The following is a 17,212-nucleotide window of genomic DNA, read 5'->3' on the forward strand; positions in this document are numbered from 1 at the left end:
ACTATCAGGCAAAGTCAATTAACCATCATTCTTTCCTGTTCAAGAACCCAGCTCAGTTTCTCTCGTTTCAGTTAAAGTGTCTTTGGTGACACTTGCTATTCTCTACAGGCTGGACTACGCTAATGAAGCCTCATGCTCTTTGTTGTATTCTCTGCACTTGTGTTTCTCTGTACCTCTTTAAGTCCCGCATTCCATTTTCCCTGATGTCATCTTCTTATGTGTTCTGCCTTGTCAGTTAGCTCCCTGCTTGATGATGGGAACACCAGCTATTCTCTGTGGTGCTTAATAAACACTTATTAAGCTGTACATCTGTCTACTAGCTTCATTTACAACACATGGCGACGATGAGCAGGAGAAGCTGAACAACCACAGAGGGAGGAGAACTCCACTGGTGAAAAGAACCACGCAAATTTTGAGAAAAAGGAAAATACTCTCACCCATTTCCAAAACCACGCAAATTCTGAAGAAAAGAAGAAGAACCGCTTATTTCAAAGTACAGTAATAGAAACATCCTTGCTACCGTGGAGAAAAATAATATCACGTCTTGAACAGAAGTCTACAAGATCCCCAAAACAACTGGTGAGTTTGGGAGAATATTTACCTATTTACATCTTGTATCTATTCGTGACTAGATGGTAAAAAAGTACACCTATTTGCGTTGGGATTGTAAAAAGACGCACCCTGCTAAAGGAACTGCATTTCTTACTTTGTTGCACAAACTTTGGAGCTGAGAGAAATTTTTGTGTGCACATTTTAAAATTGAGGTGAGCGAGTGCACAGCTCCTGCAGAGAAAACGGACCAATTTGTGTTGTATTTGTGACATTCAGTGAACATTTGGATTTGGCCCCTTGTGTGAACCGGCATCACCGGTACAAACGGAGAAACTCACGGTCTGCATTTTTTAAATAAGCCCCCTCGAGCAGAAAGACGCACGAGTAGACTCCACGAGCAAGAGACACACGAGCAGACTCACCGTTTTATTCCAATGCCTTTGTTTCCTTTCAACGGAGCCATCTACGCCAGCGTCGGGAAAGAAACTCTCGGACAAGAAGGAAACAAACGTCATTGACGGAGATGACGTACTGGCAGTGACGTGACTGCGCAACGTAACGTACGTGGCGGCCATCTTAAAGCTTCTCTGGTATCCAAGCAACCGATACCGTTTCTGTAAAGCAAAACATCGCTAGCAATAAACATTGCACCGTGTGGGAACAGACGCTTCCAGTGGCATATCGAGTGACTAGAAACGACATCTAAAAACGGAAACAAGTGTCTGCAGCGGAATTAAAGGGTGAGAGAGTTATTTACAGATCGAATTTCGAGTGACTGAAAGGTATCAAAAAAAAAAACGGAAACAAGTGTATGCAGTAGAATTAAAGGGTGAAAGAGTTGTTTACAATTATTTACAAATCGAATTTCGAGTGACTGAAAAGAGTATCAAAAACGGAAACAAGTGTCTGCAGTAGAATTAAAGGGTGAGAGAGTTATTCACAATTCAAATTTGTTTGTCTATTAGACTCAAAGCAGCATACATTGAAAAGTTACTACTAACACGATTTCCTATACATATTGCACGTTTATTGAGGAAGAGTTGACATTTAAAGAATTTTGAAATGGAAAACTTGAATGTCATTGCACCTCCATTGTTTCTACAAACTACTGGAGATCCACCCATCGAATGGGATGAATGGATAGACATTTTTGAGAACTATATTGAGGCACTTGATGGGAAAGATTTCAGTGCAATTAGAAAAAAAGCCCTTTTGTTAAGTGCATTAGGCAAAGAAGGACAACATTCTTTTAAATATCTTCCTGTAGCAGTAAATCAAGATGGTAGAGCAATAACCAATGTATATACAGAAGCCAAAGCTCGGATGAAGAAACAATACGCGAAAGAAGTAAATATTGTCATGGCAAGGCACAAATTTTACACCCAACCCCAAAGGAATGAGGAATCAGTAGACCAATTTGTGGCCAGGTTACGTGAGCTGTCAATTAAATGTAATTTTGGAGAGATAAGAGACGAAATGATAAGAGACCAGCTGATAGTACAATGCCGGAACAAAAAGATGCAGGAAAAACTGTGGGCGGCAAAAAAATCCTACTCTACAAATGGCCATTGATATAGCAAAAGTGGTTGAGGAATCGCATGCATGCATGAAAGAGATGGAAAGGAAAGATAACACAAAGGAAAATGTTCAAGGGAATGGAGTTTCTTGTGTTGATCAGGATGAGGTTGCTGTTGTGAATAAGAAAAGTGTGGACCAGGGAGGAAGTGGTCAGAGGAGATTTAACTATGCGTTCTCAGGCAATGACAGGAATAAATTTCAAGGAAGAATGTGCAGTAGATGTGGGAGTACTTTTCACAGTTCAGACTTTAGGAGATGCTTTGCAATCGATAAAATGTGTAGGAAGTGTGGAAGGAAAGGACATTTTGCAAAGATGTGTAGGGGTGCAAATGTAGATAAAGTAGCTGTTGTCGGGAACAGGGAAGAAGCAAGAGATATCGTTAGTATAGAAGGTGCCAACAAAATATTGTGTCTAGGTGGGGATGGTGTGAATGAAGGTGAGCCTGGAAGAAGATTCAGACCAAAAGCCCTGTTCCTTATTGATAAAATTGAGGTTCAGCTGATGGTTGATCCTGGATCCTTATGGACTATTATTCCCATGGACATGTATTTAGCGAATTGGAAGGATGTGCAGCTATCTGCTAGTGACATTAGTGCCTGTGGTTATCAGGGTGAAAGTATAGATGTGATTGGGTTTATGGTATGCGTAATATCATTTAAGGATCGCTCGGCTGAAGGTAAAGTGTATGTAGCCAAATCTGGTCCTGCGATTTTAGGATGGGGGCAACAGTATGACCTAGGAATAATAATAAATCCCAGGGCAGCACAACAAGTGATGGTGGTAGATAGTATAACCACAGATTCGATAGTTGAAGGGATGAATGGCCTGTTTGACGAGCATATAGGAGAGTTGAGGGGTTATGTGCATAAAATTGTTCTGCGGGATGATGCCATACCTATGCAACACAGGGTGAGAAAGGTTCCATTCATTGCACGAGAGGAGGTGAAGAAGATGCTGAAAGAGATGTTAGACCAGGGTGTGATAGAGCAGATCGAAACGTCACCCTGGATTTCTCCCGTAGTTATTACGACCAAATCTGATGGAAAATTTCGTTTTTGTGTGGACCTTCGCACCCTGAACCAGAACATTGTAGTAGACAACTTCCCCTTACCGAACATCAATGAGTTGGTCCTATCACTAAAAGGTGGAAAGTATTTTTCTAAGTTGGACCTTCGCAGCGCCTATCATCAAATAAAACTACACCAAGACTCAAAAGCACTGACGGCGTTCATAACAACTGAAGGGATATATCAATTTACACGAATGCCTTTTGGACTCGCCTCCGCAGCCGGGGTATTCCAAAGGATGATGGGTGCTGTACTGAAGGGTGTGAACAACGTAGTGTATTTTCAGGATGACGTTCTGATATTTGGTGCAACTGTTGAAGAACACAATGTGATTTTGAAGACCGTCTTGGAGAGGATGGAACAGGCAGGATTGACTCTTAAGAAAGAGAAGTGTAAATTTGCAGTGGAGGAGGTTGAATATCTTGGATATACCTTGTCTGTCGACGGGGTAAAACCCAAGAGAGACTTATTGGACTCCATTAGAAATGCACCACCCCCATGCGATAAAGATCAGTTGAGGTCTTTCCTCGGCCTCATTGAGTACTACGCTAAGTTTGTAAGGGATTTTGCAGAGAAAACCGAAAGAATCAAGGTGCTGTTGAGGAATGGATGCAAGTTTGTGTGGGGCGTGGAACAAGATGAGTGTTTTAAAAGAATCAAGGTCGAAATTTGCGAGGCAGGCATTTTGACACCGTTTGACACCAACCGCAAGTCAGTTTTGACAGTGGATGCAAGTGCTGTGGGTCTGGGGGCGGTTCTGGCTCAAGTACATGAATCTGGCCTTAAGACGGTAGCGTTTGCCTCGAGGACACTCACTACAGCCGAAAGGAATTACTCTATAATCGAGCGTGAAGCTCTAGCCGCAGCATGGGGTTGCGAGTATTATAGGATGTACCTGTGGGGGTTCAAGTTCACTTTATTGACAGATCACAAACCCTTAGTTAAAATACTTTCGCCTGGCGGTGCTGGCAAGGGTTCCGCAAGGTTAGCTAGACTCGCTGCTAGGATCCAAGAGTACTTGTACACAGTGGAGTATATCCCCGGTTGGAGGAATTGCCAGGCGGATGGACTCTCTAGACTTCCGCTACCTTGGGAGAGGGTGGACAAGTTAGGAGTGGAGTCTCTCAACTCAGAGGGTTCTGTGGCTGCTGTGGACGAAGTTGTAGATATGTGTGCTGGGGCAATTAGTAGGAGTTTGTGGAATACATCCATGGCTAAAGATGTGGTGTTGTGTGAGGTCAAAGACATGATTGCGAAGGGTCCAAGGAGAGAGAGTTGCGTATCTCCTGCACTTCGTCCTTATTTAAAAGTTCTGGAACAATTGTCTATCTTGGATAAAGAGGGGTTCATGATTTTAATGGATGACAAATTCATTCCTCCACATGAAGTGCGTTTTGCTTTATTTAAATTAGCCCATGAGGGTCACCTAGGGCAGTCCCTTACCAAGAGGAGAATCAGAGAAAATTTTTGGTGGCCCGGAATGGACTCCGAAATTTCTCAGTGGGTGGAGAGATGTTCTGATTGCTTGGAAAGCGAGAAGAGACTTAAAGTGGGTAGCCATACTGGGTGTGGCTCAATAGCAGATCCCGGGTGTCCATGGCACACTATATGTCTTGATTTTATTGGCCCTTTCCACCAGTTGAGTCAGGATATGAGGTTTGGGCTAGTAGTGGTTGATGTCTCTTCCAAGTGGTTGGTAGTCAAATTCATGAAGGAGATCACTACGATCAACACTATTGCTGTGCTGAGTGAGATCTTTAGAGAGGAAGGTTTTTCTACAAGGATCATTACTGACAATGGGACGCAGCTCACCTCCCTGGAGATGGCTAATTTCTTGGGAAGGTGCGGTATTGCACACTCCAGGACCTCACTTTACAACCCCCAGGGGAATGGCATAGTTGAGAGGGCCAACCGCATGGTTAAGGGTGCCATTCAAATGGCGATTTCCTCTAGGATGGATGTGAGGAGTTTGGTCAATGACCTGGTGTGGGCCTACAGGACTACTGAAAATAGTGTGACCGGTTTGGTTCCGTTTTCTGTCATGAGGGGACGTTCAGCAGGCACTAAGCTGGTTGCTGCATGGATGAAAGAGTATCTGAACGCTGACCTTCCTGCTAGTCCTGGTGAGCCTGACACTGCCTCTGAATCAGATGGTGCATGTAAATTTGCTGTGAATGATTGGGTGAAAGTCAAACCGGGTCGAGTGGGTGCTGGATTGACGAAGTTCAGGGGACCATTTAAGGTCAAGTCTGTCCATAAAAGATTTGTCACCCTATTTAACGGTGAGAGTTGGAACCTGAGGCGCGTGGCTCTGTATAAAAAAGCCGAGCGAGAACCGATGAGAACCAATGAGTCTAGTGCCAGCAGTACCAACGGGTCTTGTGCTAGTAGAACTCAGAGAGTGAGGAGACCCCCAGGTCATTTACGCGATTTTGTTTGTAAGTAAGGTCTCTCTCTCTGTAATGAAGAGCATGTACTTAGTATGTTTTAATTAGTCTTACCCTCCTTTGCTTTTTTTTGTTTGTTTCTCCTTATGAAGGGAAGAGGATATGTTGTATTCTCTGCACTTGTGTTTCTCTGTACCTCTTTAAGTCCCGCATTCCATTTTCCCTGATGTCATCTTCTTATGTGTTCTGCCTTGTCAGTTAGCTCCCTGCTTGATGATGGGAACACCAGCTATTCTCTGTGGTGCTTAATAAACACTTATTAAGCTGTACATCTGTCTACTAGCTTCATTTACAACACTCTTCTACACTAGCTAACCTGTGTTGCCTTGGAAGCCTTGCCAGCTGAAGACCTATACAGTGCTAATCACCACTCACTGAACCCACCATTTAGAAGTAAAATGCATCTCTCCAGTACAGGATCACTAAAACATTACCATAGGCTCTGCTCTTGCATCACAACCCTTCTAGAGCTCTGTTGGTTCCAAAGCTTCTAGACAATGGCTCTGGTACTATGAAAGTCTCCCCTTGCTGCCTCTGAGATGGCCAAGATTGTAGTGTGAACTCAGAGGGCGTCTAACAGAAAATGCAGGTCTCCTGAGAGTACCTTGTACTTACATTTTCTGATCCTTTAGCTAATTCTGCCTTCATTGCGTAGACGGATGTGGAAGGACTTTTACTTAGCAAAATTCAAAAGTCTTTATTTTGATAGGAGGATGTAAAGGACATAACTTCCTTTCTGCCCAACAACATGTATTTTTTTTACTTCCTGAGGGTTGAGGTACTGATTCCAGGGGAAGGGCGGACAGGGGCTTGTGTTTTCAGCATGTTGACATACTGACTTTAGAAATCGAAGCTCTGACCAAAGGGGGGTCTCCCTACTTTTCGGTCTTTAAGAATATTATAGAAAAGCTCATGGCTTTAGCCTTCTGGAGCAGCTGAATGGTGTCTTATTGGTGGTATAAACAATTCAAACTATGATAGTAATAATAAAAATAACATTAGCATTTTTTTTGTAAATGATTATGAGCAGTTCACATGTTTACTAGTCTTTTTTTGACCTTCATGTAGTCATTAGTTATAATGAGATGGTTTGTATTGGGCAATTATTGATTGCTGTACCACATAATGGATGGAGCAGTAATTATGAATGCTCAATACTTTAAAAAAAACTATTAGGTAGACAGTCACTCAAGGATAACCTTGAAGATACCTTGTGGTAGGCACATTTGAAAGTCTTGCATCCTGTACTTTTCATACCTCTATGATGTAGAAGAAGCCGAATGTGAGAGAAGGAAAGAGGCTGTATTGGAAACACTGTACATTTTTAGGCCTGACTGCAGAAAGCGTTAGTTATCTGTCAGACCTTATGTCACTACACAAAGCACTACACTTTAAGAACACACACATGCAGAAAATGACTTTAGATCAGCCCTCTTCAACCTTTGACTTGTTTAGGGGTGTCCCTTTCAGTCAGTCACTAGCTGGTTGTCCATCACCTTTTTATCTTTAAACTGGGAGGTGGGCTGCTCTGTAATGGGCCTTCAGGAACTTCTTTTGACATTTATATCCTAGCGGGGAGTATGTGTCAAAAGGGAAGGTGCTCCAAATATTCTTCAAAACCCCCACTCCACTTCTAATAATCACACTGTGGATACTTGCACGCGTTAGCAAGGCCTGCCTGCCCAGAATAGTATGCTTGGTAATCATGAATTTGATTGTATTTTTAAAACAGTAACTAGAATGTTTAAATAAGTCTAGACATATTTAAACATTGCAATTGAATAGAATAATTGTGAAAAATTCTGAGGTGGGCCTCCTAAAAAAATATTCCGCTGGGGGGGGCGCGACATTGATACGTTTTAAGACCACTGGCCTAGGGTATATTGCGGATGTATACGTTTTATAAGTAGTCACTAACTTTAGTCATGCAGTTCTGTGGGAGCCCTAAGCACTCATCCTGGGGGGTTGGTTGCCTAGACAATCACTTGGAAGGCAGCTCTACAACTCAGCAAGACAAACTTGCTTCTCTCTGTGCTGCATTCTCCTTCCCAACTTTGCACCATGCTGTTTACAACACCTGCCTTGGGAAGGCCAGGTGTTGTCACTCGCGTGGCCATCTTAGAAACGCCTCTCAAACCACCAATCAAAGGATTTCTTTCCTGTCAGCTCTCAATGTCCTATTTATTTCTAGGTCTCGCCTACGCAGCGCACATGCAATGCATAGGAAAAAGACTTTTAGCAATCGGCACAGCTTTGTGGGCAAAAACGTGCATGCGTTGCATTGCTTTGATTGGTAACGCGTGCACGTTTGGCAATTCCCTTGCAGGAGCGAGCAGCTGCGCCATATGTTAGCAATTATCGTGCCTTGCGGCTCACCTCCGCAAGGGAATCCGGTGCAGGTCCCCTCCTCTCTCCCCTCCCCCCTACAGCGGCACACTGCGTGTGCGCTTGTGCTTGTTTTCTTTTCTTGCAGCTCTTCCTTGTTTTAATAGGGTCGAGGCGCTACATCAGAACAGTCTAAAATTTGAAGTTTGAATTAAAAAATGCACTAGGATGTAGATTTGGAAAACAACCCTCTTAGTTCTGGTTGCAATTTCGAAATGAAGCATTGCATAGCTTGTTTAAAATATTGGCGAATTCTGTGGACTGAACGCCCCTTTGCCCCACCCATGATGCTCTGATTGATTTCCAGGTTCCTAGTGCGTTGCGGACCGGGCACCCCCTGGCAGTGATTCAGTCTGGCAGCAGCCGGCATCTCAAGTCACGGACCCTCCCCTAGGTCTTAGTGCGGGATGCAGAAATCCAATCGGCCTCCTCCACTTCCTGCGTGCGTGCCCTCTCTGCTCTCACCTGCCACTGTTTCTTATTTCCAGGAAACGGCTCTGCATACCCTGTGCTCCTTTCACTCTGACAAAGCTCTAAAAGCAGTCAGTGTCTACGGCCCCAGGCAGGCTGCAGACAGGCACTAAATGAGCTCTCAGCAGACCCTGCAACCCGCTGCAAGAGCAGTTGCCGCTGTCCACCCCGTGTTTCATTTAGACGCAATTAGCACCAAGCAGGAAACCGCATAAATACCACCGTGACCTGCCTCTTCCCTCCTTTCTCTCTTCATCACCGAGCTCGACAGCTCAGCTCCGACCAGCCCCAACCCGATGGCCCACAGAGGGACATGCTGCTACGGTGGTCGTTGTTTTGTGCCATTTGTAAAATATTTTGTGCAAGTGTGTGTTTCTTCCACTATACACATGCGCACCAAAGAGCATACGCATGAGCATGGAGGAGAGAAGAACTATCTGATGAAAAGCAGCATCTGTCGGACCACTGATCAGCTGCCTGTCTGCCGGCATCCCAAGGGCTGCACCGCACACCCTTCTCAGCACGGTGTAACTGTGCCCACAGGGTGCCCCAGCACCACCACTGTCCTGGGTCTGACACCCCCTGAGCATCAGCTGAGCTGTGCAGAGCCGAGTCCCGGGAAGTCTCACACTGCTGGTAAGTCTAGAGGGTACTTTTTGTACCTTGGGTGATTTAGGGAGACCGCTCCGGTGACAGAGGTTTATGGAGTGGCGTGAGTGGGGGTGAGCTTGTATGTGTGTACATGGCTAGCCCGAGGCATGTGTGGGCTGCTCGGTCGCAAGGCTCCAAGGCACAGAGGAGCGTGAGAAACTGCTGATGCTGCAGGCTGAGCCCAGCTTCCAGAGAGAGTCTATTTTCCTCATTGACTTCACTACCAGCCAGGCTCTATTTCTTCTGTCCCCTCTCCACCATCCCTTCACATTGTCCATTTTCTCTATGTGGCATCGCTGCTCCAGGGTAACCTCCAAGGGCAGGGGCTTTCACTTCGCGATGGCCATTGTATATTTTAACAAGCATTGGCATAGCCAATAGGTCTCGCTTTTGGAAATTATAAGTATTAAGTTATGGAGCACAATATCCATAATGCAACAACATTAACTGTTGCACAGTTAAATACTTATAAGCTCCCAAAGGCGAGACCTATTGGCTATGCCAATGCTTGTTTCAGTTATGTTGGATTTACATTTTGTGATCTCTTATTCACAGTGCTCTTTTTCCATTGTCTCTCCCTCCTTACTTTCTGCTTTCTGCCAAAGAAGGGAATAAGGGCCTATGAAACTAAAAACTGAAAACATCACTCAGTTTGAATGATATTGTAAGTGCATCTTTCATGCGTTACATCTGTGTTTAAATGACAAGGCTCATGCAGCAAGAGTCGCCTTATCCACTTCACATAGTCCTTTGTGACAAAGAATAAGGGTTTGGAAGAGTGGATTAGTCTACCCTCCACATTCTAGCCTGTTTACATCATAGGTCGGTTTTCACAGCACCCATGTGATTGGTGGAGGAAGCTGAAAGAGTTGTGGCCACGCTGGAAGCTGACACTTTTTTTTTAGGGGGGAGTTTATATAGCACAAACTAGACCCAGAGGTATCAGAGCGCTCTACAGTTTTGTTAGGCACAGGGAGATTAAGTGATTTGCTCAGACTTACAGAATTTTGAGCTTCCCTGCTGAGACTCGAACCCGGCTCCGAGGTCGACCGCCCTAGCCATTAGGAGACATTCTCTCCCCACATATTAGGCAAGTCAGAAACCACTTTCAGTCTATTTGGATTGAGTCAGGTCTTCTGAAGATTGTGAGTGCAGAGGCTCCTGCCAGACAATATGGATGCCAGGCTGCTCATGACCATAGAGGCCAGTGGTTGAAGCAACCCAGGCCTGCTCAAGGGAGGCTTTGCAGCAGGGCTTAGTTTGCTAAAAAAAAAAGTATGTGCCAGGGCTCTAGCCAGGAAGCTACTGCAGCTTGCAACACACATTGCCCCAACCAGCGCTGCCAATGATAGTAACAACACAAGTACTAACCATCACACTCCTACAAGTGTGTCAGTTCAGACTATTCCAGGCCCGCGAAGCTATAAGAATTGATTGGGCACAGGTAATAATAAATTTTTAATGTATATTGAATTAATAATTAACTGTTGTTGTGGTCATATCTAAATTAGCCACACACTGCCACCTTGTGGCAGACTATCACAAACGCCAGTGTTGGCAATTAAGTGCCGGTGCCGAGCACCGGAAGCCACCGGCTCAAATTAAGCACTGCTTTGCAGGGTCTATGCTTTGTCAGAGGAATTTAAGCGGTCACTGGAGTGTTATTTGTTTGGCAGAAGGGACAACTCTGAGGTCAAAATGATTACGTGTCAGTGCGCTCTGCTCTGCCTTTTCGGTTTACAGCATTTGCGCAGCCAGGGAGGAATGGGTGGGGTGCTTTAGTGCCTGCAGAGTTCGGTGTAAGTGTACAATATAGGTGGGACTCTGTGTCAGAAGGAGTGACTCACTGCAGGTGATGCTGAATTGAATTGGACCCAATGTGAGGTCCAGGAAGGGAGTAGCTGTCCCTGATTCTTCCGCCCTCAAGTAGCCTGTGCAAGTACAAGGTCCTGGCTGCTGTTCCCTAATCGAAAGTGGTGATGCTTCCCCATACATGAGTCCTGGCTTGTGGTTGAAATACAAGTTAGACTTATTGGCTTTTCCAATTTGTTGGTTTTAAACGTAGGCTGGGGTATTGCCAGCAGGTCAGGCATATACAAAGAGCCGCAAGAAAGTATGTCAGCAACTCAGAAGCAAACATAAGAAACTGCAGTTTTGTAGTGGTGCTGTGTGTCTTCATTTCTGCCACTCGGATTGGTGCAGAAATACACACCAATATTCACTCTATTTTCATATTCTGGGTCAGAGATAATCAGTTTTGTATCTTCACAACCACAGTCACGTCCGATATTTCATTAAAGACATGTTTTTTCAAAAGGTCAGCCAAAAAGGCTTAAAATTATAATTGCAAACTTCTACAGTTTACATCACAGGATGGATTATCTCTTTTTAGGTTTCGCCTGCACAGCGCAATCGTGTGGTGCTTGTCAAATCTCTTGTGTTTAATACATCTTAAAAGGGGGCTCTTATCAGTTTCCATTGCCAAATTACTGTACTTCTAATAAAGCTGTTCACACTGTTTAAGTCCCATTCACTGTCAAGCTCTCTTCCTATGGAAAAGGCAGACAGCTTCTAACAGTATGCTGGAATGCCTGCTTTTTATTACTTTGTTGTTTAAAGCTGATGCTTTAGCCTTACAACGTTTGTGGCATGTCCTATTCATGCCTCAGTACCTTTCATTGCACTTTGTAGGCATTATCGGATTAATTGATTTCAATGTAATCTATTTCTTGATTATGATCAAATTCTAAATGTTGTAATAAACATTGTGCATTAAAGATAAATGTAAGATACAAGAGGTATGCTATATTTTACTACTAAACAGGCAGCCACAAATGCAGTTACCTTGCAGACAACAGGGTCATGAATTGCATGGTGCAGCAGGTGCAGAAGCATCGAGCCCAAACGTTGTCAGAAATCCTCTAAACACCTAATATTGCTATATTTTACTACTAAACAGGCAATCACAATTGGAAGGGGCTTGATTTATATGGTGCAGCAGATGCAGTGTCACCGGGGCCAAAATTTGTAATTTTTCCACTAAACACCAAACATTGCTATATTTTACTACTAAACAGGCAGTCACAAGTGCAGTTACATTTCAGGCACTCGGGTCATGATTTGAATGGTGCAGTGACACCGGGGCCAAAGCTCTAGGAACCCATCCAAACGCCAAATATTTCTATATTTAACTTTTAAACAGGCAGTCACAAGTGCAGTTATCTTGCAGGCAACAGGGTCATTAACTGAATGGCGCTGCAGGTGCAGTGGTACCGGGTCCAAAGGCAGTCAGAACTCCTCTAAACAAATGTTGATACATTTTACAACTAAACAGGCAGTTTCATGTGTATTTATCTAGCAAGCAAGCGTTAGGGTTGTGATTCCAATAGTACAGCCGGTGCCGTGGCACCGGGACCAAAAGCTCCAGGAACCCCACTAAACACTGATGATTGCTATTTTTTACAACTAACTAGGCAGTCACAAGTGCAGTTATCTTTCAGGCACTAGGATCATGATTTGATTTGTGCAATGGCACCGGGCCAAAGAGTTGTCAGAACTAATCTAAACACCTAAAATTGCTATATTTTACTACTAAACAGGCACTCAAAATTACAGTTACCCTGCAGTTGAAAGGGGCTTGATTTAAATGGTGCAGCAGGTGCAGTGGCACATGGGCCAAACTTTGTCATAGCTCCACTAAACACTAAATATTGGTATATTTTACTACTAAACAGGCAGTCACAAGTGCAGTTATCGTTCAGGCACTCTGGTCATGATTTGAATGGTGCAGTGACACCGGGGCCAAAGCTCTAGGAACCCATCTAAACACCAAATATTGCAATATTTTACTGATAATCAGGCAGTCACAAGAGCAATTACCTTACACGTAATAGGGTCGTGATGTGAATGGTGCAGCAGGTGCAGTGGCACTGGGCCCAAAAGTAGTCAGAAGACCTCTAAACACATAATATTGCTATTACATCAATTCATTCTATTATTTCTCTCTTTAATTTTTTCAAAATGTTGCTACTACTTACTCGCACTATACCACTAGTAACAGCACAATATATTGCCTTTTTGTACATAAACAAGTCATACCACTTTAATAGACTTTCTGTAACTTATATTGTACAACTACTCAGCAAGCTACAACTTGCAACAAAAAGTAGATTAATATAGGCAAACCTAATGCATTTACTTATGCCTGTTTAAATAAACCATTCGATATAGGCTCTCTTAGTACTCAATCGTACAGCTGTTCAGTCACTCGTGTTTGACCCCAGCGACCTCTAGGGTTCCACCAATTTGTTTCTTTTGAGATTCTGAAAGGTCAGGGAGATGATGCTTGAATAAAATGTAGTGTAAAATCCTCTGGAATATTTTGTTACACACCAATAATTCAACTCTTTGCTTAAATAAACATTTAGGGGTAGTTTAGACAGAAGTATAATACTTATGACGTTATTAATTCTTGAATTTGCTGATACAAGTTTATGTTTTAGAGGTAAAAAATGCCAGCTTTTGCTGATTTTCCAAATTTTTATACCAGGTTTAGACATAAAAATCCTGTCCCTGTTGGTAAATTACTGAAAACTAGGCAACCCTGCCATCAAAGAATGTTGCCATTTCAGGGCGCCTCAGCCACATTGCTAGACATGGCAGTGGAGTCACATAACATTTTTACTTCCCAGTGGAAACATCAAACTATGTGATATTGATCAGACTTATGATGCTTTAAGTTACCATATTGTGGTTAAACATTATAGGTGGAAGCTGAATATTTTGTTATTCCTTTTAGGGAACCAGATGAACAGGCTTCCGGGGGAACTGAACCTGATGATTGGTTCTTCACAGTTCGGGAAAATCCTGAACATCTTGAAAATGGAGCAGTTCAGCTGCAGGAGCTAGAGGTATGGTAGCACACTGTGAGACTGTTGTGTACATACAAATGAAGCGGAACTTCCATATGTAAATAAAATCAAATCTGGTGTTTGTAAAGCACAAACTAATCACCCCTAAGGGTCTCAAGGCGCTGGAGGCCGTCGGGGAGATTAAGTGAGCTACAGTCCAGAGTGGCATGATGCTGAGTTGGTGCCGCGGATCGAACTCCCAGCTCTAGAGTCAAACGATCTAGCTGCTGTGCCACACCTCTCCGCTGCTACGCCACACTTCCCTGCCTCCGCCGTCTGAATGCCAATTGTACAGTTTGCCTGTATTATGTTTGGACTACCAGATTCAGGTGGGAGCTGGGCTTGGGTCTCTGTGGAGGATAGGTTGTGTTGGGGCAGATCTGTCCAAAGACCCCAAAAGAATATCATTCATGCCATGACCTATGCCTGTGCCTGCACTGCCCAGATATATTGAACAGCATTATGTGCACTTTTCTTTGTGATCTCATTAGATGGCATGACATGATGGTTTGAAACTCTTACAGTGATGGTCAGGCTGGAATATCAGGAGGCAATGAGGTGCATTGAAGGGGAACTAGAGAGTGGAGAAATTGGCTCCTGGACATTGCACAAGGTGGTTAGGATGTGACCTAGAGATTCTGGTTGAGTGATTGTAGATTATTGATGGAGGTATAGTGAGTCAAAATGTCAGCCAGAAACTTGGATGAGGTATTGTGGACCACTTTGAACATGGCACCCTGTCAATAGTTTGTGGAATGCACAGGTTTTTTTTACTGAGTTAATCAGCTTTACATCCAAAGGATGTAGCGAGTGTGTGTATACCAAAGTTGAATTAGGTTTTGGTAGGAAAGTTGAGAACATTGTCCATTGGGAAGAAGGAATAATGGGAGAGACCCGAAAGCAGATTGTTGCAATAATCCAATGAATAAATCTACGTGACTTGACATATCTTTTAAGCATTGTGGTATGGGAGGATTAGGTATAAATGTGGTATGTTATGTGCTTGGCACCATATAGTAGTCGTAATAATAAATGATTTATCACTGATCAACGGGCTGGAGAGCACTCGAGTATTTCTAGCTTAGGAGAAGAAAGTCAAGATGTCCGGGGGGAAGTAGATAGAACTAGGTGCAAGGTTTGGTGGCTCAGTGGATTAAAGCGCCCACTGCAGTGGCCTGTGCTCAATGCCTAATCCCTACTTTTTCTGTTAAATGATTAATTCTACAAATATAAGGTAATTGGTAAGGCAATTTCACGATAAGCGAATGTTTTGTAGCCATACATACAAAAAAAGACGTAAGTCCTAAAAATAGTGGGGGACTAAATAGAATATGTAGTTTGCATTTACCACACACGTGGTGACATAACAGAAAGTGATACTACAGAAAATGATGTAAAACCTCTGTGTTTTCACTCTCATAATAGAAAACAAAGAGACCGATTTTACTGTAAGAGCAGGGTTATGTTATTTGCTATATATTAGAATGTAAATATATGTAGACAATGTATGCCTTTCTATCTGAATCAAATATTCATGTACATCTACTTGTCTTTGAACTCAAAACAGTGAATGGGTTAGACAATAAGCTTGTCTATATTTAGAGCATAATCCTTACGCTATAAACATTGAATCACTTGTATAGTATCATATAATCATGGACACTGGAATTATGCGGCTGGAGAGGACCAAATTATGCGGCAGGGTTGAGTAAATTATGCGTCAAGAAAAGGCAAATTATGCGGCATAATACGGCACATTTTGTAATAGCATTGCTTCATTATTTTGTCATTTTTAAACTTGTTAAGATTGTGGGCATTGGTTGCATCTCATCAGTACCATTTTAATACCAAAATATAGCAACAAGCAACAAAAAGGTGACTAGTCCAGCTTTGCAAAGGGCCTTTCACTGCGCAGTAACATGTGTCCCAGCATTATTAGTAACATTTGAACTAGAAACAAAAATGTTTTTGTAATAATTTGCAGATTATGCAGCAGATGACTGATTATGTGGCAAATGCAGCAAATCTATAATTATGTGAATATTGCTGCAGCCGCATAATCGCATAATTCCAGTGGCCCTGCTTATAATGGACACATGCATATAGCGGATGAACAAATAAATATAAATTGATGAACGCAGAAAAGAAAGTCCTCCTAAAGTTGCCATTTATATATGGGAAGAATCCAATTGGTATCAGGAATTACATGAGGTTAAAGGCGGTTGTTTTGAGATGTTTAAAAAAGTGTTGTGCTCACCTGACTGCGTGTGCGCTTCACAAAAACAGCAAATGAATCACACAGAAATGTGAATAGAGCATATTTCTTTTAGTTTTACTTGAGCTTACAAATGGTGTAAAGTGAATATATTTAAAGACAAACGTGGAACTTGCTAATTCGATTTTTAAACTGTTTCTACAGAGTAAATAAAATGAGCTGGAGAATTTTTTTTATTCTTGCTGTAAATGTCTTTGTTTCCTTTTGGCGTTCTTTACCAAGTTCAAAGCACAAAATCACCTCACATTGGCATCTCACAAGCAATAGAAGGATTAATGGAATAAAATTAAAATTTCTAAAGATAACCGTCTTCTCGGCCATTCTCACAAATAAATTGGACGCTTCCAGTGTTAGAAAGGTTAAAAAGACCCTGAACCCATGTTATTCCCTTGCAGACGACTTTTAAAATGCGAGCACACATGGAGGAGGGGCACAAGGTGACACTATGAACATGTCAGTCTCCATCGGCCTTGGGCTAAGGGGAACGGCGTTCCCTCTCCTGAAAGAGTGGAGAGTCTTCCTACCAGTAGTGGCTGGTGAATTACTTTTGAAAGAGGTGGGGGCAGGGCCTTCAGTGGGATTAAAAAAATGGGGCGTGGCCGGTGTAATTGAGGGCGTGGCTTAAATCACATCAAACCTGAGCTTAACATAGGGGGCCGCCCAACTGGTATTTTGCTGCTTGTGTCATTGCATCCAGATATATAAAAGAACAAGTAATATTACACCTACAACAAGCCAGGACTCTTGGCTTTGTCAATGGTTGTTAGTTGCATAAGATAAATAAGCAACAACTACGGCTTCGTTGTTTATAGCATTGAAAATGCTTCAGTTCTGAAATGATGAGACTGTGAAAGAACGATTTTTTATTTTTTTTA

General features: G+C 42.9%; 1 protein-coding gene across 1 annotated transcript in view; it reads left to right on the forward strand.

Annotated features, from left to right (window-relative positions):
- Positions 1–17,212, forward strand: part of STK24 (serine/threonine kinase 24) — a 745,744-nt gene that overhangs the window by 659,375 nt on the left and 69,157 nt on the right. Inside the window, exon 8 of the mRNA XM_086947876.1 lies at positions 13,951–14,062. Coding sequence (XP_086804002.1) covers positions 13,951–14,062 — 112 coding nt within the window. The remainder of the gene's footprint in view (positions 1–13,950; positions 14,063–17,212) is intronic.

Source organism: Lissotriton vulgaris (assembly GCF_964263255.1).
Source record: "Lissotriton vulgaris chromosome 8 unlocalized genomic scaffold, aLisVul1.2 SUPER_8_unloc_1, whole genome shotgun sequence".
NCBI lineage: Eukaryota > Metazoa > Chordata > Amphibia > Caudata > Salamandridae > Lissotriton > Lissotriton vulgaris.